The sequence below is a fragment of the Kryptolebias marmoratus genome, linkage group LG1 (genome assembly GCF_001649575.2).
Source record: "Kryptolebias marmoratus isolate JLee-2015 linkage group LG1, ASM164957v2, whole genome shotgun sequence".
NCBI lineage: Eukaryota > Metazoa > Chordata > Actinopteri > Cyprinodontiformes > Rivulidae > Kryptolebias > Kryptolebias marmoratus.
The window spans coordinates 20,173,557-20,201,423 of record NC_051430.1 but is presented as its reverse complement, the minus strand read 5'-3'; the positions used below and the strand labels follow the sequence as shown (position 1 = coordinate 20,201,423).

The following is a 27,867-nucleotide window of genomic DNA, read 5'->3' as shown; positions in this document are numbered from 1 at the left end:
ATTTAGATATAACATTTAGGATTTAGATTTAACATTTAACATTTAGATTTAACATTTAGGATTTAGATTTATATTTAGCATGTAGCTGTAACAATTACATTTAACTAGCTAAATGTTGTAAAAAGTGACATCAGAAAATCCACACTACAGTTTTTAAACAGTGTTTGAAGCTAAATGTGACAAAATTTAGGCATGAATTTTGAGCACAAGCTCGTTTACAAACGGCGCCCCATAGTTATCTTCTCAATAAAACATGAAATGGATCTGTGGCCAAAACTTTGAGCTTCTCATCAGAAACATGAGACAGGAAGAGTTGCATATTTAGTTGTGTGATTTATGGAAGGAATGAATATGTTACCTGATGTATCTAACACTGATACTTTAATCAAATGATCTATTGGCTGTTTTGAATCTCTCTTTGAAATTGGACTACTCTGGATGTTGTGTTTACTTGGAAATGTCCTCCACGTAACAAGAACAGCATGTCTGAATAAGTTTGTCTTCAAATTTTAATGAGGGTTATTGCTGTTTAAACCGTTTGTAGTGTGATAATAATTGTGTTTTGATCGATAAGAAGTTGTACGACAACATCCTCATCTGTCAGCAGCTCCTCCTAACAGATTCTCTCTGTGCAGCTGCCATTGTCACTTATGTGGTTGTGATATTTGCCAAAGATGTTCCAAAGCCCAGAGAGCTAAACTAGACCCACCTGTTCCTGTCCTTCACTAATATTTCAAAGTTGCCAGAGATCATCTAAAAATGATAGCTGTCATCTTTGGCGAGGTCTGTTGAATCCACCCAATATATGCTAACGCCAAGAGGACAGAAATCTGACACACCTGTCTCTGACTGTCTCTTTCAAATCTGTTGTTTTTGCCAAAGAAAATACAAATCCCTGGAACATTAGGCTCTGTAAAGGTAGCCCATTGATATTATGAGGCCAAGAATGCTGCGTTAAACTCATCGGTCTCTGCTGCTTCTTTGAAATTTGTCTCTGCTGTTTGCCAAACGTTATACCTTCCCACAAGGGCTCTCATCTTTTGGTCAGCCAGCTTGTTAAATGATACCCCATTGAGCAGCTGTACCGGTGTGAAGATCAGCTGTATTGAATAAAAATAAAAAAGTTACATTTCTCATGTGCAGAGTAACAAGATCACATGAGGTATGGAGTGCACAGTGAAACCACTCAGTGAATTCAGCAGATGTTCCAAATAAAATGAACAAATGACTCTGTAATAAGTGACAATTAGCATTAGTCCTAAGACAGTGTCTCGTATAACATTCATGTAAGTTTTGATAAATTTGTGAGTCGTTCCTGAGAAAAAGTATATATTAGTAAGCTATATATGATACATTTCTGAGAGTTTAAATAAAATTTGACCAGTGGTTTGCAATATTTTGTTAACAGACAGACAAATACACACACACACACAGGTAAAAACATTACAGCTGCTGAAAGGCTCAATAGCGAGTCACTTCTAGCCATTTGTTTAAAATATTGTACGTGTGTTAGACAGCATGGTGTTATTTATTACCAAAACTGTTTATGAAAGTGGATATACTAAAGTCATGTGCAACAAATGTGTTTTTTTCACCAGTTTCACAGCCCTCCTTTATGCTCATATGCTGAAAGTGTTGTGATTTTACAGTGGAAAGGAAAAGCTGACAAAAAGCAGAGGAATTTGTTAAACATCAGAGCCATGTGGGTTTTAAAGCCATTGTCTCGTCACGGTCATAGTTTTATATGTTTGTATGGCATTAGACCATCATTCAGAGATTGACTCATCAGTGTGGGTTTTATCAGAAAAGAAATGCAAAGCATTAAATTAGTTTGATAAAATACTAGTTAAACATGTAGGGAAGCGTAGAAAAAATCCTATTAAATGTTGCAGCTTTAACAGACTGATTTCCATTCAGATGACCTGAAGCCAGATGTTGAATATAAAAGAAAACCCACTGTGGTCCAGCTGTGGATCACTTTATGAACACACTGTCCTTGTACGGAGCTGTAAACTTCACTGTGGTCCTGGCTTTTCAGCCTGTCTTTCTTTCCTTTACTATTTCAAAAAATAAATATGAGCCGGCAGATAGGAAGTTAAAACAGGAAAAACAACAAAAACATAATAATAATTATGTTAATTCCTCCCACAGTTCGGAGAAATGGTGTGCAATTCTGTAAAAATAAATTATTATTGAAACGTTTTTGCATTTTAACTTTGATAATTGTGCAGGAGAATAAGACAGCCTGTTTTATTTTTTAAGTCTTAGTGTGTGTTTCTTTCTTCATGCTCAGTTTCACATCTCAGTCTCTCTACTTTGAGTCAAAGCTGTAAAACTTTAAATTAGATTTTAAAAGGCAACATAAATTCCAGTCCTGCCATCTTCTTCTTTACCACCTTGTTATTCCAGACATGGTGGAAGGAGTCAGACTGCCACTAAATCAAATCTGTATTTCGCCTCAACGAAAGGTATGTCTCCTAAAACACAAAGCTTCGCAATCATTTTCTTTTTAAAAACTATATACAACAACAAAAAATGAAGGTTGTTCATGTTTTAAATTCACAACTGGATGAAGCAGTATTAATATACCAATGTAATCTTGCACGCATTTAACTGTTGGTTAATCAACTTTTTTTTTCTCTTCTGTCCAAACTCCAAATAATCAACGAGGCAGCAGTTTGTTTTAATTTCAGCCTCCTAATGTTTAGGATTTTTATTTAGATACTATTCTCAAGCTGAGATGTTGGTTCTCTTCCACTGCCCTCCTGGCTTGTCTTCTGTTGGATTTTTTGCTGCAGCACTAAAGGCCAGCAGGCTGCTGGAAACATTGCCTTCTTTCTCCTGCCTTGGCAGGTTTTAACTTAATGTGTCTGTTTCCTCTCATGATTTGTGTTTTAGGACTCCTCAGGGTTCCACTCCACTGCTGCGTGTTTTTGCTTAACAATTAGTTTCTATAAAATGTGCCAATTTGTTGCTATGTTACTTCAGAAAACACTGCTGCGTTAGGGTAAAGGGATTTAATGTCACCTTGTTGCCTTCCTATAAATGACCTGAAACTTCTCCAAGAAACCCATAGTTTAACATTACCATTTTATATAACAAGTCTTTATATACACATGCATTCCCTAACAAACACTTAATGAGGTCAGGTATGTGTGGGCGGCAGATCTTTGTATTTAATTAGATGAACAAAAAAGAAGAAATTGTTTTTTTGTCAAAAAGCCCAAACCTCAGAGGATTTTTGGCACAAGGCCTTTAGCTTATAATATATGGCAAAAGATAATAAAGACTAAAATCTTACAGAAAGTAAAAGCCTTTTATCCCAGAGTTTTAGACTAAGATCATCTTATGTTGAGAAATGATGGAGTATATGTTGTGAATGACTCAGCTGCTTCCACTTCAGATTTTAGCTCAGCATCTGTTAAATTGATTGAATTATATCCATTTTTGTGTTAGATAATGTTGATTAGTAGTGGCAACCATCCTGAACTGGATTGACTCCTAAAGTTATTCAGTTGTAGATGTCAACCCAGTGAATATTTTCTCCAAGTTTAATTCAAATTTGTCCAGTGGTTCAAGTGATATTTTGGTAACATACAGGCACACAAACACATGCACACATGCACAAAATTACCATCAACCTCGGCCTTTGAACAACGGGTGACAATTAAAAAAAAACTTTAGAACAAATTTTTCTTGAATTGTTAACAATGGCAACAGTGAGCTTTACACAAGAGCCATGGTGATGTAGTTTCTTTTAAATTCAGTGTATCTAAACAGGTAATGTTATTGGAAGGAAGCTGAGGCAGTTTTAACAGTTTTTTCCTTTCGTCTGGTCAGCGTCAAAGCTTCTTTTAGAGTTTTATGTGATGTCAGTCCCGCTGAAGAAGGCTGGCCGTGGCCTCTGCAGAGCTGTGGGAGGTGATAGATAAGGAATGTGGAGGATTGCAGGAAAAAAAGGACACTTGCACGGTGATAAATTATCAACGGCTTGGAAGTCTCATAGATGTGATTGAAATAAAACTCTAACCAATCCCAGCACTAGATCTTAGACTGATAGTGTCTACCAGACTGAGCTTCCAGCTCTATTTAAAATCCCATCTAGATACATTAAGACACAGTCAAGTCAAACCATCTTTCTTTTTTTATTTTCTCTTAATGAGGTGCAGACAACAAAATTTATTTAGGAGAGCTGAGAGCGGGTGTTCATTTTCAGAAGTGACGCCTGCCTACATTTAGATGTCATTGCTCTCAATTTTAATTGTTCCCAGTTTTGTTCCAAAATGTAATTCCAGCAGCAAACGCGGAAGGAGGGTCAAAAAATGAACGGAGGAGACAAAAGCATTCAAGAGCTGAAGAATGAATAATTCACGATGACAAATCAGGACTGGATTTTCTGAACGGCAATTGGAGCAGAAAAATTGAAGTTTGTTCAGTGTTTGTGTGTTAAAACCTAAAACTAAACCTGGATAGATGGTCTCTCTGTGTGAGTTTGCTTTCATAAAAGTGCATTTGCGGCTCAGACGCTGTGAATAAACTGGTCCTTGTAGTCTGTATTATTGCACTCAACCAGTAATGTTCCTGGACTAACCTGCCTTCTTGAAACTTCTTTCACCACGCCCGACACACCACATCGCTGCGTGTGCACATATGGTAACTAGCCTTTGTCCATTCACTACCTTGAAGAGTTCTGTCATCCAAATGTCAGAACACTTCCCTGAAAAACGTACTTTACAATAAAATACAGTGTTGCTGCTGAAAAACAAATGTTTGCCAGAACATATGTGGCATGGATGCATGTGCACAGCTTGAGTGTTTCTGTAAGTGTGCGTTGGTCTTTAAAGATTTTTAGTATGAACAATTTATGTGCTTGAATAAATAAAACTGGGAAAAAAATAACTCTGTTTTTGTTTTGAGAAGTCAGCCACATAATAAGAATAGTTTCCACTTCTTCTATATGAATGTGCTTTAAATCTGTCTTGAAGGTTTATAAACCATTTCTGTTTACATTTTATGCATCAAGCTCATACTTTCTAGATGAGTTTTTCCCAATGATGGCAATACAACTGTTTTTATAAATCCATGACAGACAGTCAAATTATTTTGGTTCTAAAAGTATGCAGATAACACATGCAACAGAGTTCCTATTCTGGGAATGTAGAACTTTGCAGTCCACCTATAGCTTACAGCACTCAGTAGACTTAATCTGGAAAGATTTAGACTTGTTCTCATAATTATGATGAAGATTCAAGGAGACAAACCAAGTCATGAGATTAAAACCATTTTTGGTATTCATGAATCAAAAATACATAGGCTCAATCCTGGGAGCTCACTAATGTTTCTGCAGCATTTTTAAAAAGCTCCAATGCACAGCAGCAGCCATCATTTTAAACTGGACAACGTCTAAAAAGGTTAAAACAGAGTTAGATTTTCCTGTCCAGTCAAACTCTGTTATCAAAAATAGATACACTGGTTAGACAAGCAGAACAACCGTCAGTGTGGCATCCTTTTGGTGCAGTAATTAGACAGAATTTCTTTCTGAAATATTATTGACAACCTGCCAGAAGTGTTCCAAGAGAGTCACGTTTTGATGACATGAACAAACTATACAGTGAAAATTCCCATTAGTGTTTGTGGAGGAAACTATAGACCCAGAGCATCATCGTATTATAAGCTACAGTCCAGCATGGTGATGGCAGCATCATGATGGACAAGCAAGGTCAGTCGAAATGAAGGGGAAGATTGAAAAACAAAACATAAAATAGAGAAATTTTTAATTTAAATTCCTGTAAACATCCACCCAGCTGAGATAATCCATAAAGGCTCAAAACTAGCTAAACATTGTTGCCTCTGAGCTAAACTGGCTGCACGTGAAAAGTTGGTGTTCGAAGCTCTTAGTGCCGTAAAGGGGAAATAAAAAGACTAAATTAATATATTAAACTTATTTTAATAAATTTTTTAGAATACTTTTACATGTGTTGTTGCTTTGCCCTTGTTGATTCAGAAACACCACAAAACTTTGAATACATAAAAGTGTCTTCCAAGCTTTTACATCACGAGTATTTATGGATGTGTGTCTATAATAGCAGTTTCTGAATATAATAAAACATTGCTGTCATTGTTTGATCATTGAGGGTTGCTCATTGGAGAAACTGATGGCATGTCGAGGCACGGCTCTGGGAACATTGTTCAGTGGTGTCATTTGAGTAAAAATAGACCGAAGAGATTAAAAACAAACACACAACAAAGAACAGATCAGACATGATGGCACGTGTGGCTTTGGGAGAGATGAAGAAGAGATAACGGGCTCGTCTTTATATTTTAGTTCATCCATAAATGTATTAATGCAGCTCTTGTTTATACAATCACTTAAACAGCTAAACAGAAGGTCCTTAAACAGCAAGAATTAAGTCTTATCATGTTATAATGTGAACAATTGATTGTTCTAACAATGATGGTTTTATATTAAACTATTACATTTTTTATTTTCATGTTCTTACTAAATATTATTTCAAATTGTAAAATATGTTCATATTATTAGTTTATATATAGTTATCCCGTTATGACACAAAATCTTTCACATATATACTAAGTGATACTTATATTGTATGAATATGTTCAAATGCATTTTTTATTGTATCACAATAAGTATGTGTATGTTAATAATGTGAAAATATTTTTGTTATAACATGAAGAATCTATTGTAAGAACATGAAAATATTAGGTTTTAAAGTAAAAAAAACTAATTGCTTGAACTCTAAACTGTTCACATAATAACATAAAAAGGTTGTATTTTATTTTTAAGGGGACAGCATAATTCTGCTTTCATAATAACCTCTAGTTAAAGAGGAGTGAACCACTATTAAAAGTTATTGTTGTACTTGACAAAATATTGAACTTTGTTGATTATTTGAACAATTTTTAAATATTGTAATATTGTGATTAGTATTATATGCACACATATGCGGCAAGATAATTAAGCGGAACAAAAACATTTTTCACTGTAAGAATTTACACAGAATGACAAACATTTTTTTAAAAAGCAATTTGTTGCTTGTATAGGTTGAAACTTGCAGGAACATGAAACAAAACTCTACGTAATGTATCTACAGATAATATAACACAGATACATAAGTTGTGATAAGATGCTCAGAGAGTTCTATGACTCTTAGGTTCTTGTTGGATCAAGTTCAGGTAACAATGGGTATCTTAATTAAACTGGTAAAAACTAAAATTACACCTGATTATTCATGTTTCCAGAGTAAAGGCTGGAAAAGCCTCTGAATTAACTGACCCTCTGGCTTCCAGCTGTGTGACTGTGACACGTTTCCACGTCGGTGGTTTCCACTTATAGATGCAGTGTAATCACAGCAACAGCAGACAGGGATGACGGGGTCGTGTTTGAAATAGCCACTCGATACCCCAGTGTTCCCCTTCATACCTCATGTGCCAGGCATATTTCGATGCGGTAAATGAGAGCTGTCCTCAGATAAGCTTTGGAGGACTATTTACAGTATAGTGTGTCCATGGAAACTTGCAGGGATATGGGTGGAGCAGTAACGGTGTAACAACAAGAACAACGAGGTGTGTTCTTTCAATCAGGAACATCGATGAGATTTTTGGTATTTATTTTGCTTTTGGCAGACAGTAAATTGAAGCGGCAAACTCTGTAATTCATTATCTTCACATTAGTTGAGCCAAAACCACAATCAGAAGATTTTAATTACGGTATCTTTATCGAAAAGCATTTTTATCATTACCTGTTGTAGACAAAAGTTCAAAAAGTCCAACAAAGATTTATCACAAATTTGTTCCTCTATATTTAGCACAAACAAAAACAAGGAAAATTTGTGTTTTGTTGATTATTTTTTTGTTGTAACAATACTTCTTGGCAATGAATCTTTTACTCTTGGAAAGCCTGTTTAGTTCCCCTTAAATGATGTCACATTTGTAGGGAAAAATGCATTTGTGGGTTGAGCAGCAGAGTTGAGTATATGAGATGCACCCATGAAAAACAGTCAGTGCCAAACAGTTTATTCAGCTATTGAGTATTGTTTGGTATTATTTCCTGTAAAGTTAGAGTCTGAAGAAACAAGACATATTGGTAATTTAACAATTTATTCGTCTAATAACAAGGGCCTCAGTAGCATGTGGAAGAACCATACACAGCCACAACAGCCTGGCACCTCCTCCTCATGCTGCTCAACAGCTTGGTCACACACTGCTGTGGGATGGGGGCCCATTCTTTTGTAAATCAGCCAATATGGTTGTGTTTGCCACACTGATGGAACCCGCTCTGTGGGGGTGAGTGTTGTCATCATGGGGGGTAGAGTTCAGTCTCAAACTGTGGAGTTGTGGGATTGCAACTGGTTGCTCACAGGTGCTGACGATCAGGTGCCAATCAAGCACCTGATTGTCAGCACCTGGAGTACCAGAAGCTCAACACAAGAGTCATTAGCAGAATTTTTCATGGGCACAACTCACATATTCAACTCTGCTGCTCAACCCATTTTACAAACTAGTATGCCACAATTTTAAGGGGAAAAAAACAGGATTTTCAACGGAAATTATTGTTACAACCAAGACATAATCAACCAAACACAATTATCCTTGCCGTTGTGCTTTGTTTATATGCCGCCTTTTACTCAGACCACAGGCCTGATGAAAGTGTAACAAAATGTCACCAAAGACCTCATCATCATGTTGCAGGAACACGGTCACCGTATCAGCAACACTATTGGCAAGCCCACAGGGAACAAGTGTCAGACAGAAAAGGCCAAATGAGTATCTGTATCTGCAGACTGATGTGTTTTTAACCATGATGAGAGCCTTGGTTCAAATTTACAGGGCCGAAGGACATGCACCTCCCTGAGGAAGTTTCCAGAGAAGCTGCTCTGAAAGGAATGCAAGGCTGCTGACATTTGCCTGTCTTCAGTTACTGCACAGTTTACTTACTCCTTTATTTATATTACAATATTTTTTGCATTCAAGTTGTGAACAGTCATTTCTTTGTAGTTGAATCTATTTGTCCCATTTGTGTAACTTGTTGCTTGTGATATTAAGGAAATGAGCTTAATTATTTAGATTAATTTGGAGGTTTCAGCGCTGCTGTTTCAGTTAATCTTTAAACAAATAATACAATACAATTACAATTACAATACAATTCTGTGGCAATCATAAAAATCACTGTCAAAACATAAAAAAATATAATTGTGAATATTTAGATGAAATGCTGAGCCAGTATCTCTTCTAAGTAAATTTAATAGTATGTGGAGAAACATTCATGTTTCCTCAAAGACTTTTACAGAACATGTCTCAGAAAGGCATCGGAAGTATCAAACCCAGGAGTGTCACATATATATACCTTTATAGAATGAAAACAGCTGCTTTTCAACCACATTTTTCAGCTCCAGCAACTCAGATTTCTTTCTCTTTTTTTTTGACATGAAGGCCAGGTGAAACTCTTCGATTCTGTCACACCCGATGACAGAAACCTCTGGATGGTTTTAACACTGAGAGCTCAGATTCGGGTTATAATTCAGCGTGACCACTTTGGTTTTCTTTTTTAACCTCAGTAATGTTGACATTTTTTTTTGACAGTATGGTTTCCGTGAATATCAGTAAACATTTTTTCAAGGAAAGTGTTGACGTGGAAAAGAAGTAGAACTAATTTATGCAATTCTTTTCTTGTCTTTCTTTCCAGGATCTCCAGTGTTTGTAAACCCCCTCCCGTGGCCCCAAAGGTACTGTAAAATTATATATAAACAAGAGAGATAGAAGATATTTGCAAAATCTCATACATTTTTAAAATATATGTACATATTTATAGATGATGTGTAGACTGTTTTCCCATGTGAGTAGTTAAATTCATTTGATTGTGATTGTGAAGGTGTTAAAGTGTGAAGCAATTATAGTACTGTAATTAACCACGTGAAAAGTGACTGGTTTCATTATTTTAGCACATCGAGAAGCACAGATGTTCCTCACTCAGAGTGTTTTTAGAACTTTGAACACGTCTGTTAGATATTTGCACCCTTCTGAAACAATACCATGCAAATGTTTCGCTGCATGTCTTGATTTGTTTGCTAATTTGATTTCATTTGACAAACACTGATGTCTCCCCGTCAACCTGCTCATCACTTACTTCCTTTTAAACTATTTATATCTTTTAAACAAACTATTTTTGACAAACACATTTTCATACATGCACTGGAAGACATCAGTATTGTGTGATTTAGTTTGTTTTTGTGTGTATTTGCATGCTTTTCTCTCATATTGTTAGGGCGACAGAGCAGACATCATTAAACCAGTAGCCATCACCCGTCCATCTCCACCCCCCCACCCCCAGCCTCATTGCTCTGTGCCCTACAACAAGGTCCCCAGACCTTTTGGGGGGTGTCCGTCACAGAGTGAATGTTCTCCCTCACAGTCACTTTTCACCACCGTCATCCCTTCACCATCCTCGGCCTTCACTCCTGCCTTATCCTACACGAGTCCTCTTCCTCCTCCTCCTCCTCCTCCTCGGCCCCCGTCCCCTCCTCCGTTCTCTTACCCATCATCTGCCTCCTCCTCCCCCCCGGTCCTCGTCCCGCCCCAGCCGTCGGTGTATAACACTCCGATCAACCTGTACTCTGCTGAGAATGCGTGTGAGGTGGCCATGGGGCAGATGAGGGGCCTGTTGGAGAGTCAGGGTGCAGCCTTACCACTTCAGTTTAATGGGTGAGTGGAGGCCATCCTAACAAATAAAAACATTGAATCATTGCATCATTTTGCATTCCCCAGTTTTCCTTTCTGTTATTTTTTGCCTCTTTGCTGGTATGACTTATTCACTTTTGCCTCTAAAATATATCAATTTATTATTTCTTCCTAAATTCAATCTGGAAACATGATAAACATCATATTTTTTGTATCTGAAATTATTTCATAACTTTCATATTAGACCAAATCATTGATCTGCTATGTCTTTATTTGTTTTTTCTTGTTCCATTTTGCTGTACTTCCACAATGTCTCTGTTACTTTTTAGCAGCCGGCTTTGTACATTATGTTTATTGCAAAACTTATTTGTGTTTAAGAAACAACAACTCAAGGTAATGTTTCTCATCTAAGAAAAACTTTATGTAGATATGTCATGCAAATGATGATCATTGTGAAGTTGTAGCTTTAGTTTCAAACATCGCCAAGACCAAAGTGGATTACTGTTGTCTTAAAACAAATCCAATCAAAAAGAAATGCATTTATAGAGATAGATGTATGCAAATGTATTTTAATAAAAGCTTTTCATTTTCAGCATGGCTCATATAGTTATGTTTTTTTGATTTAGCAAATAGGAGCAGCAGCTATCTGTCGTGCCTCTGGTGCAGCCTGGGGGCACTTCCTGCCAAAATAACTGAGTTATGTAATAGAGATAGCATCTGAAAAGTTTATAAAATATCAAACTGCTGTAAAGTTCTTGAGATTGGAGTTGTTTTAAGTCAACAGTAATTTACTCTGGGACTAGCCATTAGGTTTTCAGTCTGGTCAAAATTAAACTGCTTCTCCCAAATGAGGTTGTTCAAAAAATGTTCATAATTTGTTCACAGAACCCCACTTCAAAAGAGCTGAACTGTCCCTTCAATCAGTAATACTCCACCCTTTTATATGTCTCAACAGTTTTCTCTTTATGCTCAATATAACATTTTACTAATAGATCATGTACGTTTTTTTCTGGCGCCATCATTCAGTCCTTAGCTGCCTGTTCCTGTTTTTGTCCACATAAGTTCCCTCTTCGTCTATCAGCTGCAGCTCTTGTCTGTTTCTGTCTCAACCCTCTCTTTCTGGAGGCATAGTGAGTATTACTATCCTGTGATGCCACTGAGCTGTGTATATAAAGCCTGTATTGGTAATTTAATCCATGCAGGTTTACAAAAACACAACTTCATCAGGAAACAATTGTTCAGTTTTAAACGTGTTTTAATGATTAGTCTCAAACTTGAAAAATCTGAATGAATGTTTTATTGTGGAACAAGCTCCCTTTCTCACTCACTGTTCTCTGAGCACTTTTATTAAAACGATTAGTGGTTTCTTTTTTGGTCGCTCTCCAGTGATCTCCATAACATACAGTAATGTTACACCACACACACACACACACACACACACACACACACACACACACACACACACAAGCACAAGCTGCCACAAGATATATTTCTGTTCGGATAAGTATCACAAATGACATTTATAACCATTAAAAAATATATACTAAAACTGAAGCTTTAACTTGATCTTCCTCTATCTTGTTGTGTGACTTGCTCTAATCACATAAACATTTCTATTTCAATCGTACTTTTTTTTTTTTTTCATGATCCTCTATGCTTAAACTTGCAGTGGTTGTGAAATTATTACATGTACAAAAGCTTTTTTTTTTTTGGTCATGCACAAAAGTTCACTCAATTTGCTGTTGCATAAATAGAAAAGCTTTTCCAAAACCCTTGCCATCAGTTAAATGATTCAGTACATAACGCCTCTTCTTGTTAACAAACACGGGTCTACAAAAACCAGACTGGCACCTACTAACAGCATGTGGCTCCATCTTTGCATCTTGCTCGCATGTTTTCAGTGAACTGTGTGGTTTGTTTCAGAGGGAAGTTAGAAAGAAAAAAATTGTCACCGTTTGTTTTACCTGAAAAACAAATATATGTACAGTATATATGCGATCTCTGTATTACAGTCCTTGTTTCTCTGCTTTGCAGACTAAAGCATCCGCTCCAGTCACAAAGTTAGTCACTGAAGCATGCTCAGTGTTCGTTTTCATCTCTCACTCCTCAAATGCATGAGTTCACTTCAGCTTTAATGTTTGATGGCCGTATTCTCAGTTCATGTCAGGATTTTCCCCTCTGTTCCATTGTAAAGGTTTTCATAAATATGATTTACCAAGCTCTACAGTTTTCCACATTTTCATGATTGCATTATGTAAAGAAAAAAAAATCAACAGGGCAACTGACATAGTTCGTCCAGTTTTAATCAGCTTAATTTTTTTAAATGTGGCACAGTTTTGGAACAGCTGTACATTTCCATCCTAGTAATTAATCTCAATGCATCACTGCAGCTATACCAAGAATGTGTTGAGAGTCACTCATAAATCAGAGTGATCAATGAGCTTGGTGAAGTGCAGTATATTTATAGGTGATTTATTGAGTGGAAGCCTTGGAAAACACTCTTTAGGTGTGTGTGCGTGTGTGTGTTTGCTTTAAGAGTTGATTTATTGACAGCCAGTTTGTGACAGGCGTCTCAACACTCTGTTGCCAAGCAAGACCTGAGTGTTCATGCACAAACACAAACAGAATATAGTGACTCTTAATCAGGCTTCACACCTTTTGAACCTATAGTGCATGTTTGCTTTTATCATATGATTTAAGACAAATTCTAATATATATATATATATGTATCCCAAATTGTCTCAAAAGGACCAGTTACCCTATGCTTAAAGAGTTTTACGTGATTCAAAAGCACCACCATGTGGTTGAAAATAGAATTTATTTATATCAAATTTTGGAATTTAACTTAACTCTGTTGTGTTGTCCTTCACAAATCCATGCATGTTACTTTACTGTGAATATTTTCAGCTGGTACTAATTGAAAAAAGAAGTTTAATTGAATTATTTCCTCACAATTTCCTCCCTATCTGTTTTTCTTCCATCTTTGACTCTTTGTTAGTGGACCTCAAAATGTATTGAAGTAAGTCTCACCACAGTTGCACTTACTGTAAAAGTTGTTTCACATTTTCTTTTCATTGTTTGATCTCTGTCCTGCTTTCTTCTTCTCTTTGTTACTAAATTCCAAGAAAACCTATGCAGCAACCCACAAGGTACCGCCACAAATACATGAAACAAATTGTGGTGTGACTCGTTGCTTTGACAAATACTCACATTGTTGGTGTTCATCTTCTACAGCGTGTTATAGTTTTATCTAAAGTAAACTGCACTCATCTAACAGTTTTATTTATTTCCTTCAAGTGAAATGTGGTGTGTTGTTTACATTTAGAATTGATTGAAATGAACTTCCTAAAAAAGTGGGGGGTCGGGGAAGTGTGTGGATGTGAAGTGAATCCATCCCTCTCTTCCTGTCCTTTCCTCAGAGCTCCCAGGAAACACATCGTGGACACAGACATCCATTTTTACCACGTGCCCACTCACGCTGATGCCAGCAGAAAGCGTATAATGGAGGACACAGAGGACTGGCGTCCACGCACGGGCACCACCCAGTCCAGGTCCTTCAAGATTCTGGCTCAGATCACCGGCACCGAGAACGGTAAGATACCGGCCCAACTCAGTGTTTCAGTCCAGTGAGAGTCCCTGAGTACTACATGACTGTTTCTAGATCTGATTACAATTGTCACTGATGCAACACTTTCCAGAGAATATAAATCAATTCATTTTACATTGTCCTTTCAGTTCAAAATGAGGAAGCTGATTCAGCCAAGAAGACAAAGTAAGTGAAAACTTCCTCCTTTATGTTTCATCTGAATGATTGTGACAAGACAATCTTCATTTGCTCTAATCCTTTTGATTGCATTTAAATGGGATTTTTCATTCAAACTGCTCACTTTGTTGATTCATAAAACCTACATTTACATAGCAACCAGAAAATCTGATGATCTCGTCTTTGTGCTCCACTTCTGCCGGTCAAAGTGATGCTGTGTGAGCTCTTACTGTCCGTAATGGAACAGAAATCACATTTAATCCACTGAGTCAGAAGCCAGACCTCTTTGCTCTTTTATTATATATCAGATCATAATAGGTCCAAAAACCCAGAGAGCAGTTTGGATTGTTTTCATCTGGTGTTGCTAACGTCTGATAGACCTGACTGTGTCTGTGTGTATGGGCTGGGTTGGGTTTGTAGTTCTGACAGCCTTGCTTTGCTGTGTGTTAAATAACCCATGGTGGTTGTGTTGTTGAAACTCTTGGCTCCACCTTGGTTGTGTTCTCGTGCCATGTGTGATCCATCGGCTCTCTGTTGTCGCTGCTGTGTTGGTTTGCGGTGATACATGTGATCAGTGTGTTTCTGGGATCGCTCATGCTAACATCGTTTCTGTCTGTGAGTGTCGATGCCTGGCTCTAAATTTTGATTCATCAAGGCATGAATTTTGTCCAAAGATAGTCTCCATTTTCACTAAATCTAGGTGTTTTTGCTCATCTTCAGCTTTGTTTGTGCTCACAGCTCCCTCAGCATCATCTCGCTCTCATTGTTCAGTTTCCAGAATGACTTGGTCTAAATTTCCTGTCCTTTCTGGCGTTCTTTTTTCTTTTTACGCCTGTGTGCTGGATTCCCAGAGTGAACAAGACCACCACTCGGTTAGTGATCGGACCCAAGTACAACGAGTTGAGAGACTGGCACCACGGAGTGTCTGCTCGCACCCTGAATGTCCAGTAGACTATGTGTGCATGTTTGTGTGTCTGTGGGTGTTGTTGGCTGTATGCTGGTGTATTTTTACATCAGAGTGGTGTTAAATGTCTCTATGAAAAGGTTGTTAGAGGAAAGCAACATTGTGAATTGATGACTGTAAAGAAAACAAACTAAAGGCTTCAGGCATGAGAGCTTTATGTGTTTGAGGTTGTTCTGTATTGTTTCCATATCTGTGGACTCTGTGTGTGTGTGTGTGTGTGTGTTCAGTCTTCCAGATGGCTATAACTCAGAAAGGTTTATTAGAATGCAGCTGGACGTTTTTATTGTTTAATCTAAAAAAATCATTTATTTACTCGTCGTTTGCAAGGTTTCCCTATTTTCAGATCTTGAAGGTGAGAATTGTGAGCATTTAACTATTTTAAAATTTTAGAGTTGACAAAAAGTTTACATGAATTCCATTAAATGATTCATTATTTTGCCAAGATAATATTTTATATAAGAAACAAAATCCCAAAAATCAGCCTTTTACTCAAGATCAAGCTCAAAATTTTTTGTTGTTTTATTTAGCGTTATCATTAGGATTAATTGTAAACTTTTTTGCCTTTTCTTTCATTTCTGTATATCATTATTCTGAGTTTATTTGCTCTAACAATGAATGTATGCATGATAAGAAGAATTATTAGCGGCACACTTTCATTTTACAACCCCCTTTTTTGTTTATTGGGAAAAAAGTACTTGCATTTTTTTTCTGTATCTGTATTGTTTGTGTATCTGACCGCAGCTATTTATCTGCAGGAGTGACTTTCCTGAAACCCTCGTTATTGAGACTTTTGTCTTTCCTAATGTGTACAAACGTGCAAAAAGGGCAGTTTTTTTCTCTAAAATTCTCCTTTGTGAAATTGTTTTCTCTGGGAAGGCTCATATAAAGAAAAAGTTGATGTCATTGTTAAAAAACAGAAGTCTAGTTGCTTTCTTATGAAGTTTTTAAAACTATGCTTAGCCCTTTTAGACATTGCATTAGTGCTTCTAATGTCCTTGGTTCATTAATTATAACTCTAAGGGTATTGATAGATAAATAGTATTTCAGTATGATTTCACCGGATTATACACACATTTCTCACGTTCATTTTATGAAGCATTTGAACACATCCAGCTGATACAGTATTATCTTTAAAAAACAAAGCACAAATAATGATTCTAAATTAAAACCTTCCAGGAAACAGTTTATTTTTAAGGTTTAAATACAGTATAATGAGCTGTGTCCTTGTATTTCTATCATTATCTGTAAATATTACAAAGCTGAGAGACAAAAAAAAATGTCTGACATCAGATAGAAGATTAAAATGTTAAAGAACCTAAGTTCAATATACAGCTGATGCCAATTTATACCTCCTCCAACTCAGTCTTTCCTCAAGTGCAATGATATTTTTTACGTACAGCATATTGTATGTCTATTAGAGACAATACACACACATGTACCATTGAATAATAGAATAAAGATATATATATATAAAGCATTTTACCCTAACAATCAGCTTAAACCTTCTCAGTGCTCAACTTTAGGTTGAAAGTGAATATTAGCAGTTCCTTTTACATGCCACTAGATGGCAGCACAACTTAAAGTTTTCACACTGGACACTGGACATGACAGTGAAAATCAGATAAATCTCCAACTGAAGTTATAAAACGAGCAGTAATCCTGTTCACAATTTAGAAAGTGCTGCACAACAGTTCTAAAATATAAATGAACAAAGTTTTCTTTTCCCTGAAATATTTTATCCTCATTTATTGTTTCCCGTTGTCCTCCCAGCTCTCCTCCTCTTAAGATACACTCGTCTCTCTGACGTGTTACTTTATCATTGTGTATTTTCAATTGAACCAGTCAGGTGCAAGGTTTTAATGATGTTCCAATAAAATGGTTACTCCACTTCTGACTGTAGTTGATTGGAACAAAGTAAAGTTTATTGTGACGACAGCAGCCCTCACTTTGGTGCTCTTATTAAGCCCTCTGGACATCCTGTCCAAGCAGCCCATGCCCCCAGCCTGTATGTACAACACACAGACTCTTTAAAAGGTAACTGGAGTGTGTCAGGGCAATGTGGTGATTTGTACTTTGGACTGAAATGATCATTTAGCATTTTCAGTGTATTTTCAGTTAACTTTAATGGACATTTACTTGATCCTGTTTGGAATTAATAAAATATTATCCAATAAAGTTTGATTGAGTTTTACTCTTCTTTCTTCCGCAGTCTTTTTCTTAAATGTTCATTTAACTGTCTGGAGCTCTTAAAGGCCCAGGTTTTTAATCCTGGTCTACACTGTGCACAGCTGTATTAATCATAAATTATGAAGTAAGCAAGTGAGTGAAAAAAAAGATTGTTTTACGCTATTGTCCATTGAAAACCTTCAAAATAAAAGTACCAATCTGCAATAGAATATTGGTGGGGTGGCAGTAATTACTTACTTTATTTTCAACATTTTTGATTAAACACCCCATAGAATTCCTGTCTGACACAAATGTTATTGTATTAAGATGTCAGGTTTGCAATCATTTTCATTTAAAGTACTCTCACAAGGAAGTAGTTGGTGTGAGGCCTTTAATATTTATGTATTTTTACTTTGTTTCTAATTTATTTACCAACTGATTCTGACTAATTAACAATAAGTTCAATAGAAGTTAGTTTGCTTATTTTACCTTGATGCAGAAAATAGTCTGAATTTGAGAGTTTTTATTTTCTTATTCAAGGTATTTATTAACTTTTATTTTGTATTTTTGTATAAAAATTTAGAAATGTTTATTTTAAAATCTCCAAAACTGTATAGTATAACATGGAAAGCCTTTCAACATTTTTTTGCAATGCAGCTTTTCAACAAAAGGTCTCACCTCCTACATCTCAGTTTCAGAATCATGTCATTCAGCTTTTTTGTAAAGTAGTTTTACTATTTATGTAAAAAAAAAAAAAACCTGATTTAAAGGTCTTTAAATTTATTTTTGGCCAACATAAAGAAAGGTCCCGAATCCCCCTGAACGTGCCATTCATGACTGAAAAGCCTGTGTTTATTCAAACCGTGAAAAGACACGCTCCATGTGTCTCTGTGGCGACAGTTTGTAGCAGTGATGACATTCTGTGGTCGCTGTAAAACAACTTGGCAGCATCTCACAGAGATCAGTCACTGGCTAGTGGAAAAAACAACTGCGCACGGCCAGAGTGTGGTTCGAGTATGTGTCTGTATAAATGGACAACTTTGTCACAGAGTGAGTGTGAATGCACAAGCATGGGTGGTATATAGGGTGTGAGGACTGACTCTCATCCAAAGAATATCACAGCCCTAAATTATAGACCATCTGTTGTGTGGTAGGGAGATCTGCTGGACTGCAGTCAGCAATGTTAATGGACCATTTGTTTGATGTTCAAATAAAACGAACACATTTATGAGATGCACGATACAAGTTCTTTTTTGAGCGACGAAAACTTTGCAAATGTAAACACCTAAGTGGGAGGCTGAAACGTACTCCTTTTTACTCATTTATTATTAAACAAGAAGTGTCATTATTAGGCAGTTTATGGTGCTTAAAATACACTTCAGTTATGACTAACATGAACAACAAAGAATTGGAATAATCCCTTTGATAAAGACGCATCATTATATCTGTCCTGTTTAAATCAGCTGATTACAAAACCCAGGATGAAATTAAAGGACAAGCATTCCTTGAAGGAATGCATCTCGCCTTTCACTTTTCATGCTGGGGCACTCATTCTAAATTGGGTTGACTCAAAATGTTAATCAGTTATAGATGACAACCGAGTTATTAGTTTCTGAAAGTTTTATTAAAATCCGTTCAGTGATTCTTAAGATATTTTATACAGACAACACACGTACACACACACAGACACTAGCAAAAAACATTATCGCTCTTCCTTCCACTTTGGTGGTGGATGATAAAAAAGATCAAAACGAAGAACAAATGTGATCTGTTCCTTCCTTCTGCCAGTTCCTCTTTAATTATCCCTTCCAGTTGACAGGGTCCATATGCAGCCCACTGCATCCAGACGGTCAACATTAACAAGCTCCACCTGCTTCAGAAACGACCAGCAGAGCTCTGCACCAAACCAGTCACAGCCGTGGAGAAAAAATAATCAAGTTCACATGTAATTTGCCAGATTGGCGGGGAATATTAATGAGCTGCTCTGTAATGAGCTCTAATGAATGACGAACGGGGGAGCATCTCATTTCCTGCTCTATTTGTCACCTGTCGTTATCACGGCTAATGTAAATGAATGTTGTTACGATGTTGGCCAAGATCATCTAAATGGATGCATTACTCAGTAGGCTGGCGTGATGACGATGAGGTCTATTCTGCTCTGTTAATAATCATTCTGTCTGTTGATGTTTATGTTTTCATCTAAATGAACTTCTTAAAGACATGGCCTAAATCATTTGTGATCAGTTATGACAATTATGTGTAACATTTTTAAAACAAACGTACGACGACTCGCCAAGGTTTCATCTAGTCTTTTTCCCATTAAAACTTAACTTTTCCTCTAAAATGTCTGAACATTTTTCTCGTTCTTTTCCTTTTCTCTCTTTTATCATCTATTTGACTCCATCTAGCAAAATGTCATCCAATAAACACCATCAAAATAATATAAAAAATGTTTAAACAGTGTACAGTACAACAAAAAATATATTTATGCAAGAGATGTGGTGTGGAAAAATCTGGGTTTCAAAAGATTCTCAAACAGAATTGTAAGAATACGTACAAAGTGCAGCTTGCAAAGCAAATTAGCACACCATAACAATAAGAATAATTAGGTTTCTGAATACACCCTCAAATCTGCTTGAAGCTAACTGATATACGCTGAAGAAAAGAACAAAGCTTAAAAAAGGTTGAAAAAAAAAGTAAAAATACTCAAATCAAAATGGCAGTAGAATTTGTCTTCAGCTGTAAGTAAAAGAAGTTAATGTGAAGCACATTCAGTGGCTTCTGCCGCCAGACACATTATGTAGAAAAGGATGGGCTGATAATGGAAACGATGAGCTCTGCTCTGCAGCCTGACTGTCTCCTTCCTATGGTGAGTGCTTAGATTAGGACGGCTCAGCCTATAGCCTGATGAGCTGGGATCAATGCTAACGCAACAGTCGTCCCAGTGCATTTATCACAGTTCTGTGCAAATCTCATTTTATTTGACAGTAACTTCTCAAAGTCATATGTAAACATTACATGGAAGCAAGTTCCATCTGAAATCCATTAAAATGCCTTCTATACTAATATCTAAGCATTGATTTATTCATTTAGGAATAATTAAAACTCCTAAAAGCATGTGCTTCATCAGAAGAGTGTTACTATTTTCTCTAAATTTAAAGTCTATTTTCTTTTCTTGTCTCAAAAATCGACGTTCTAAATTCAAAAATCACCATAAATCATATGTGGACAGCTGAAAAGGATGTTGAAACAGAGCATCTTTCAAACTACCAAACATAAATAAGTAACATTTTCTTTCTTCTAACTATTATTTCCGATTTGATTCACCTCATATAATCTTCTAACTAGGACTCCATCGCTCATAAACATACAGATACAATCAAATGTAACTATGACTGCAGTTGCCACAACACTTGTCTGCCATGAGTAAAAACAACCAGCTCAACACGAGGGGAGGGTTGCAGTGATCCAACTGCTGGCATGATGTGCTGTAGCTGTAATGTGTCTGGGCAGAGACTGTTGGCCCACCCAAGCTCCACCACTGACGCTCAGGGATATTCACATTCAGATGAGCATGCACATGTTGTGTAATCATGTCAGAATAACTGGATTCTGCTCAAACACTGGTTTAATATTCCTGAAAATGAAAAATAGATAATAAAAACCATGCATGTGTTTCTCACACCACTTTTAGTGAAACCTTCTGTGTGATGTGCTTCGCATGTTTAGTCTTCTGCTGTCCCTCCTCCCAAAGTTCCAGTCTGCTCTGATTTGCCAGCTGATTAAAATGTTAGAGACAAAGTAAGGATCAATCTTAAGCTACTGTCTATGCGTTCAAATTGCTTAATTACGATAAAACAATAAAATGAGGGACATCATGCCTGTGTTACAGCATATTTTAGGGGTATTAAGGGTTGTAGAGGAGCAGTTTCATTTGGGGGAAAAAACAAAAACTTTCTTCTAACTAACCTAAACTTAAGGGTAAAAAACCCAAAGCACAATTTGACATCTTTAATATTCTATATGTCTGTGTTTACCTAATTCTGGTCCTTTAAATTTGCAGCCTGGCCTTTTTTCTGACCAAACACATCCAATGGTCAGCTTGTCATAAACATCAATATAATTTTATTAATAAACATAATCATTTAAATCTGGTGAGCTGAAGAAGAGAATCATCTCAAACATCCAGGGTTTTGGGCCCAGTGCACCAGGACTGGATAACACTGGTTTGTGGAATAAAAAATGGAGGCAAAAGTCAAAAACTGTTCACAGCTTTAGGTGTAATAACAAAAACAAATAGTTTTGCATGGCCTGCAGGAGTACACAAAACAGAAATTTGACCCAAAAAACCTAGATGTTGACTTTGAAGGCTGACAGACATGAGAGGTGGACAACATACAATGACAATAAATGAAGGGACATATAAACTGAGGTTGTAATCACAAAATGAGAAGCAGGTGTGCTGATGAGTAACAATGATCCGGTGTGCTGTGGAAAGTCCAGAACAAAACAGTTCCTACAAAATAAAACAGGAAGTGAGGCGGGTAACTGAGTAAAACAAACCCAAAGGTAACCAAGACATGGAGCCAGGAGTTTTAAAAACCTAAAAAAAAAAGCCTACAGACACTGGATACATTTTTTAAAAAAGTTATAAATAAGAGTAGTTGCCCTAAATGTAGATTTGATGCAGTTTGTGTCCAAAAATTAAATGATATAATATACAAAATTGTCTCCTAAATTATGATATTTCTGGCCATTTATTCATTGTGAAAAAAATAATAACATTTAGTCTTAGTTAAGACTGTGTGCTACAAAATAGATAAGTTCCTTCAGAACATTTTTGCTGTCTTTTGAAATGTATGGAAACAATATAACATTTATTTCTTTTGAGTTCCCATGAGCTTTATGAGAACGTTGTCTATAATGTTTTAGTATCAGTGTTTAGAGATGATCAGTACAAAACCTTACAGCATAAACCAAATATATAAAATGTACTTTTATAAGAATACATTTCCAGTGTAACCACAGAGATTCATACAGTTTGTCTCTTCATAACAGCAACATTTATTGGTGCATGTTTGTTGCAAATGTATTTTTTGTTTAGTGAATGTAATGACATAAATACAGGCTGTATCTGGACTTTGTCTCCTCTCCATCTGTTCACCTGTCGTGTGTCCAAAGTCCATCTGTAATGGGAACTTTGTGACGTGACGTCATGCCTTGCTTTTCTCCACTGTTGTCTCTTGCCCTCATCTGACTCATTTAAACAAATATTCTGGCCCAGATTTTTAATGAGTCTGCTGTATTATTGCTTTTACACAAAACCACTTATGTCCTGTCCATTATTAGAGCTGTGGCAGGGACTTTGGTTTTGAGTGACACATATGGGCAACATATAGTGAATACTATTCTTATGAAAAAGAAGCACATCATAAAACTAACCTGTACTCTTCTGGCTGTAGCTGCAGTCTGTATTTAGGTTTATACCTCAACCTTTCTGCTCTGTTATCAGGCGCAAGATCTGGAGTTTGTCTGACTTGAAAACATGCATTTATGGTAGGCTGTAAGTTGAGACAGCAACACAATTTTATATCAAGGCTTTTTTTTCAGACAAAGATCAGATGTATTCTGCTCTTTAAGCAGACAGACTAAGATGTTAATATTGAATTTGCTGGAACACAGGTATAAATGTGATGTGAATCTGATTAAAACACTTAGTAGGTGGTTTCAATGTAATTTGTATTTTGTCTGTCTGTGCAGCGAGGATGCTGAGGAGCCTGGACTCAGCTCCCATGAGTCTGCAGTTGTCAAGACTATGATCAAAGGAGCTGCTCCAAACTATGGTAAACATTGTGCATGCTCTTTCTCTCATCCCCAGCCAAACATCTGATGATTTTACATTTGCTTTTTCCCTCTGTCACACACTGAGTGAGCCGCAGTTACAAATACTGCCAGCTGTTGTTATTGCACCCCTTGTGAAAACTGATTTATGAACCTAATTTCACAGCAAAATAAGTTTGTTTCTCATTAACTGGGCAGAATTATGAACAAAGAGAATATGATGGGTAACAAATGGCTTTTTTTTCTCATTTCCAAGGCTTCATAAAATGTATGTGATGGTCCAAAGCTGCCAAAGTTATTTCTGTAAGGCCTCCTGTACATTGTTTTTACAGAAACCATTTTGTGGCACATTTTACACTACATTAACTTGTGGAAGTATAATAAGACTAAAGGTGCCTGAGTTGTTTTCTCAGCTCAGGTCTTGGGGGTTTTATGCGCACCAGAAAAAATATTTTCTTAGAAAAATCCTTTTTTTAAAAAAAAAAAAAGGCCAAATGAAAAAACCAAGCAAAATCTTTTTTTAGTATGCATCAACAAAAAAAAGGACGAGGATGGGGTAGCAATCCTGTAACATGCAGCTGTGAAACAGACTGCTGTTTCAGCTAACTTGAGTGGAAAAGGGCTTTTTTTTCCAGGGTTGAGGCCTGACATGTGTTATGAAATAGGTCACTGCAGACTTTTCCCTCTCCTCATGTTTTTCCTCTAATGGCCATAAAGCAGGCCCAAATTTGCTCAAGGCACCTTGCTCCACAAGCTGAGCCGTGGTTATATTTTGTTAGAAAAATAATATTTATAGAAAGAAACTGTTGGAAATTATAAAAAAATAGTAGGGGGCTTTAGAGAGTATTACATCAGTGTCCAACTTGTTCAGTCTGGTAGTAGAGGTTCAGTGCAGTCTTATGTTAATTTGTGGATAAAGCATATATATTTTCATTATAGTTTGTATTTTTCTGTATACAAACTTTTATTTTGTCTCAATAGTTGTCACTACAGGGACTCAGGCTCATGATAATATAGTATTACCAGTCATGGGTTACTAAAACAGAAACCTTCAGAAATTGGCTTTGGACCAATGTGCATTGTAAAATAATAGATGTGTGCTGATTTGCACCGTGGGCTTACAACAAGAAGGATATCTGAATCTCTGAGACTTTCTGTGAGGAGACTGACTGCCCTCTCCATACCTGGGTGGATTTTCTTCTGGTTCCCTCACTGAGTTCCTATTGGACAATAGGTTCGAGTGTTTGCATGCATGCTTGTTTGGCTTTTGTGTTTCCTTGTTGGCCTCATAATAAACTGGCCTTTTGTTAACTGAGTTTTTGCCCAGGGAAAACTAGGTTAAGCTTTAGCTCCCTCACAACTCTGTATATGATTAAGCAGGTATGGAAATAAATAAGAATTTGGAAACTCCAAACTAGTCTAGTCTTTCACCATGAGTATCTAGTTCTGTAAAGTGCATGCTTGAATGATAAATCACAGCTTTACTAACAGACTGAAAGATCAGACTGTAAAATAATTTATTGTTAAACTGCAACGATTGTACATTTTTTCCAAGAAAAACCATTAAAAAACCTAAAATAAACTACTTTTTTAGAAAGGCATCAGTCAGATTTATTGTCTTTAAGTTTTCAAGTTTTAACTGAATGATGAGTCCACGCTTCACTTACAGAAACACCAACACCTCCATCTGTAGTGCTGAGCTGAAAAACCAACCTACATGTTTAGCCAGGTGTCAGAGTTTTCACAGACAGAATGTCTTGGTGGTCTGTGTGGTGGTCTTTGTGTCTGTGTGCACTGGCTCATGTGTATTCATGCACACACACCTTAGGAATGTGCTGAAAGTAAAAAATATCCAGTGTGTTTTCCAAGACTGCCATGATGAATGTGTGACTGTGACAATAGTGATGAACAGGCTGCAGGCAGCACCATGACACCTGCTGGGTGGGGGAGTCAGAAGGCGAATCATTTACAAACCGGGAAAGAAACTTAAATGCTCACAACACTTTTGACAGTAAAGACGCTTTTTTTTTTTTCAGTTTATATCAATTTTTGTTTCCAGTTCAGTAACGCAGCCTTTTGTGTCTCATCTGCCTCCTGTAGGCCAAGGTTTGATCACCCCCTCTTTTGGAAAGAAGGGAAGCACCAGTTCTGTCTTGAGGGGTCCGGTGCCCCCCCGACCTGCGCCTCAGCCCCACCCTAAAGATGAGGACACACTGGTGCAGATGGCAGAACATTTTCCTGCTGGGATGCGAACGCCCATGTGTGCCCACTGCAACATGGTCATCAGGTGAAGGACAAATATTCTGACTAATGTGAGGGGGTGGTTACCAGCTTGATAATAAGATTATATTTCTTTTTTTTACTGAAATAAAACAAGTGGCACTGAAATTTAGTTTATGGCATTGATCTCTAAATATACAATTTTATAAATTAGCAGACAGACCTAAACAAAGCCATTAAAACACAGACACACAAACTCAAAATCAATAGGAAAACCATGTTATTTATGTTTACTTGTCTGCAAGCATTATATACAGTATACATACTTTCAATAAAAAGTTCTCAGCCTATTTAAAAAAAAAAACAGCACACAAGGAGTCCTGAGGTTTGTAATGTTTCTTTTTTTTAACAAAGTCATATCATACTGGATATAAACCTTTAGGAGCAATTGTGCACTTTTTAGTTTTAATTGACAAAAAAAAAATCCAAAAGCAGTTCCAACACATGTTGAGGCTGCTTAAAGAGTCTTATATGTTTAGGCTGAATTCACTGACCCTAAATGCATTAGTTTACAGTTTTTTATTTTGTTATTTCAGAAAATCTCACAGAAATTTCTAGTGTTCTGCTTCTTTGGTTGCAGCTGCAGAATACTAATATCACAAAAAAAGGAAAAAAAAAAACAATGCTTATTTAAAGATTTTACCAAGAAAACATCAAGGATATTTGAGATGGCACATTTGCTTATCCATGTTTAGCTTTGCATAAAGGAAATTTAATTAGGAGAACATGTTTCTGTTAGAAATGACTGATCTGACTAACTTGAATTTGATAGGTGTTGGTACTTACAATTTTTCCAGTGATTCACGGGAAAAGAAAAAAGAATAATAAATTATGACCCCACAGTATTAATGAGCTAAATTAATTATTTGGTCTATTCTAAAATTATAAACACATATGCATTAGAAAATGTCCAATTTTGAGTTAATTGCTAAAGTTAATTGCTGCAAAATGTTACATATACAGGATCTATATACATAAATTAGTGTGTAAGCTAAATAAATGGCTTCACACACCACCTTAAACAAATGAAGAGAAAGGAAACATGTTCACTCTTTAATTAGTCGGTGCTACATTCAGGCACTCAAAATAATGACCTTAAAGGCCCCTTAAATAAACAAGCCTTAAGTGAAACTGTAGAACTACTTCTGATGGTTAAAGGACAGGAAAATTCCACTTAAGGTTCCACTTAATACTTATCACTTAAAAAAAAACATTCTTAAGTTTTCTGTTGTTTTTCATCTCCTAATGCAATAATAATAATAAAAAAATGATTTGATCCAAAACAAGCATTATTAAGAATATGGCTCTTGAACAGCTACAGTGTGTTAAGAGGGGAAGGCAAACATTTAGATTAGTTATATTTAAAAAAAAAGAATTCTTATAAATGTTTAACTTGTTCTAAAGTAGTTGTTTAGTCCAGTAAGAGTTGCACACATAGGTGCAAAATGGACTTCTTTTTCTTTCGTTCTCCTGCCAGCCTTTTTCTTTTGTCCGGTAGCAGACTGACCCAAACGTTATCTGGAGCTGTGTCACCCAGTGTTGGATGTCACCAGGTATCGTATTGCTCATGAGCTAACAGCTGACAGCTCGCTCCACTGTCAGAGCAAGCTGAGATAAGCACAGCGATTGTGCTCAATAGATTAGTCTGGGGTGTTTTTACTTAATCATCAGTAGATAGGGCCAAGGTGCCGTCTGAGTTAGTGGTCATGTTTTCAGACGTCTAAAGTGCGGTCCTTAAAAGTTTTATTTTCAATGGAAGACAAAAACGACGTATCAGTTAATCATTAGACACTAATTTATTATGTGAAGGCATAAATCTGATGATTGTCTGATATGATATTTAAAATATACCCGTTAATAATAAAACTAACCTATTTTAAAATCTTGTTTTCTTTAAGTTTAATGCTATGTTATGGGACACACAACTAATTGAAACAACAAATAGCTTTACTGCTACATTTATTTATGAAATAGTCATGCAGTTTGCACATTCTTCCATGTATGTGTTGGACCTGTGATGAACTGGTGAACTGTCCAGGTTGTATTCCTCCTCTTTCACAACGACAGCTGAGATAAGCTAAATCACACACTGCCATCACTCCAAAAAAAACAAAGCATGTATGGACAATAATAGTGTGGATAGATCCCAACAATACAG

General features: G+C 36.5%; 1 protein-coding gene across 5 annotated transcripts in view; it reads left to right on the top strand.

The window, feature by feature from the left end:
- pdlim5a (PDZ and LIM domain 5a) overlaps nucleotides 1-27,867 on the top strand; it is a 55,600-nt gene that overhangs the window by 23,046 nt on the left and 4,687 nt on the right. For 2 of the 5 annotated variants that reach the window (XM_017413877.3, XM_037975127.1), the window contains exons 4-9: nucleotides 9,704-9,743; nucleotides 10,283-10,719; nucleotides 14,115-14,287; nucleotides 14,431-14,467; nucleotides 23,349-23,431; nucleotides 25,530-25,716. In XM_017413877.3, the coding sequence (XP_017269366.1) occupies nucleotides 9,704-9,743; nucleotides 10,283-10,719; nucleotides 14,115-14,287; nucleotides 14,431-14,467; nucleotides 23,349-23,431; nucleotides 25,530-25,716 (957 nt within the window). Of the gene's footprint in view, nucleotides 1-9,703; nucleotides 9,744-10,282; nucleotides 10,720-12,729; nucleotides 12,756-13,693; nucleotides 13,715-13,820; nucleotides 13,845-14,114; nucleotides 14,288-14,430; nucleotides 14,468-23,348; nucleotides 23,432-25,529; nucleotides 25,717-27,867 lie in introns of all 5 variants that reach the window. The other 3 variants (XM_017413879.3, XM_037975131.1, XM_025005421.2) reach the window with 3 other exon arrangements.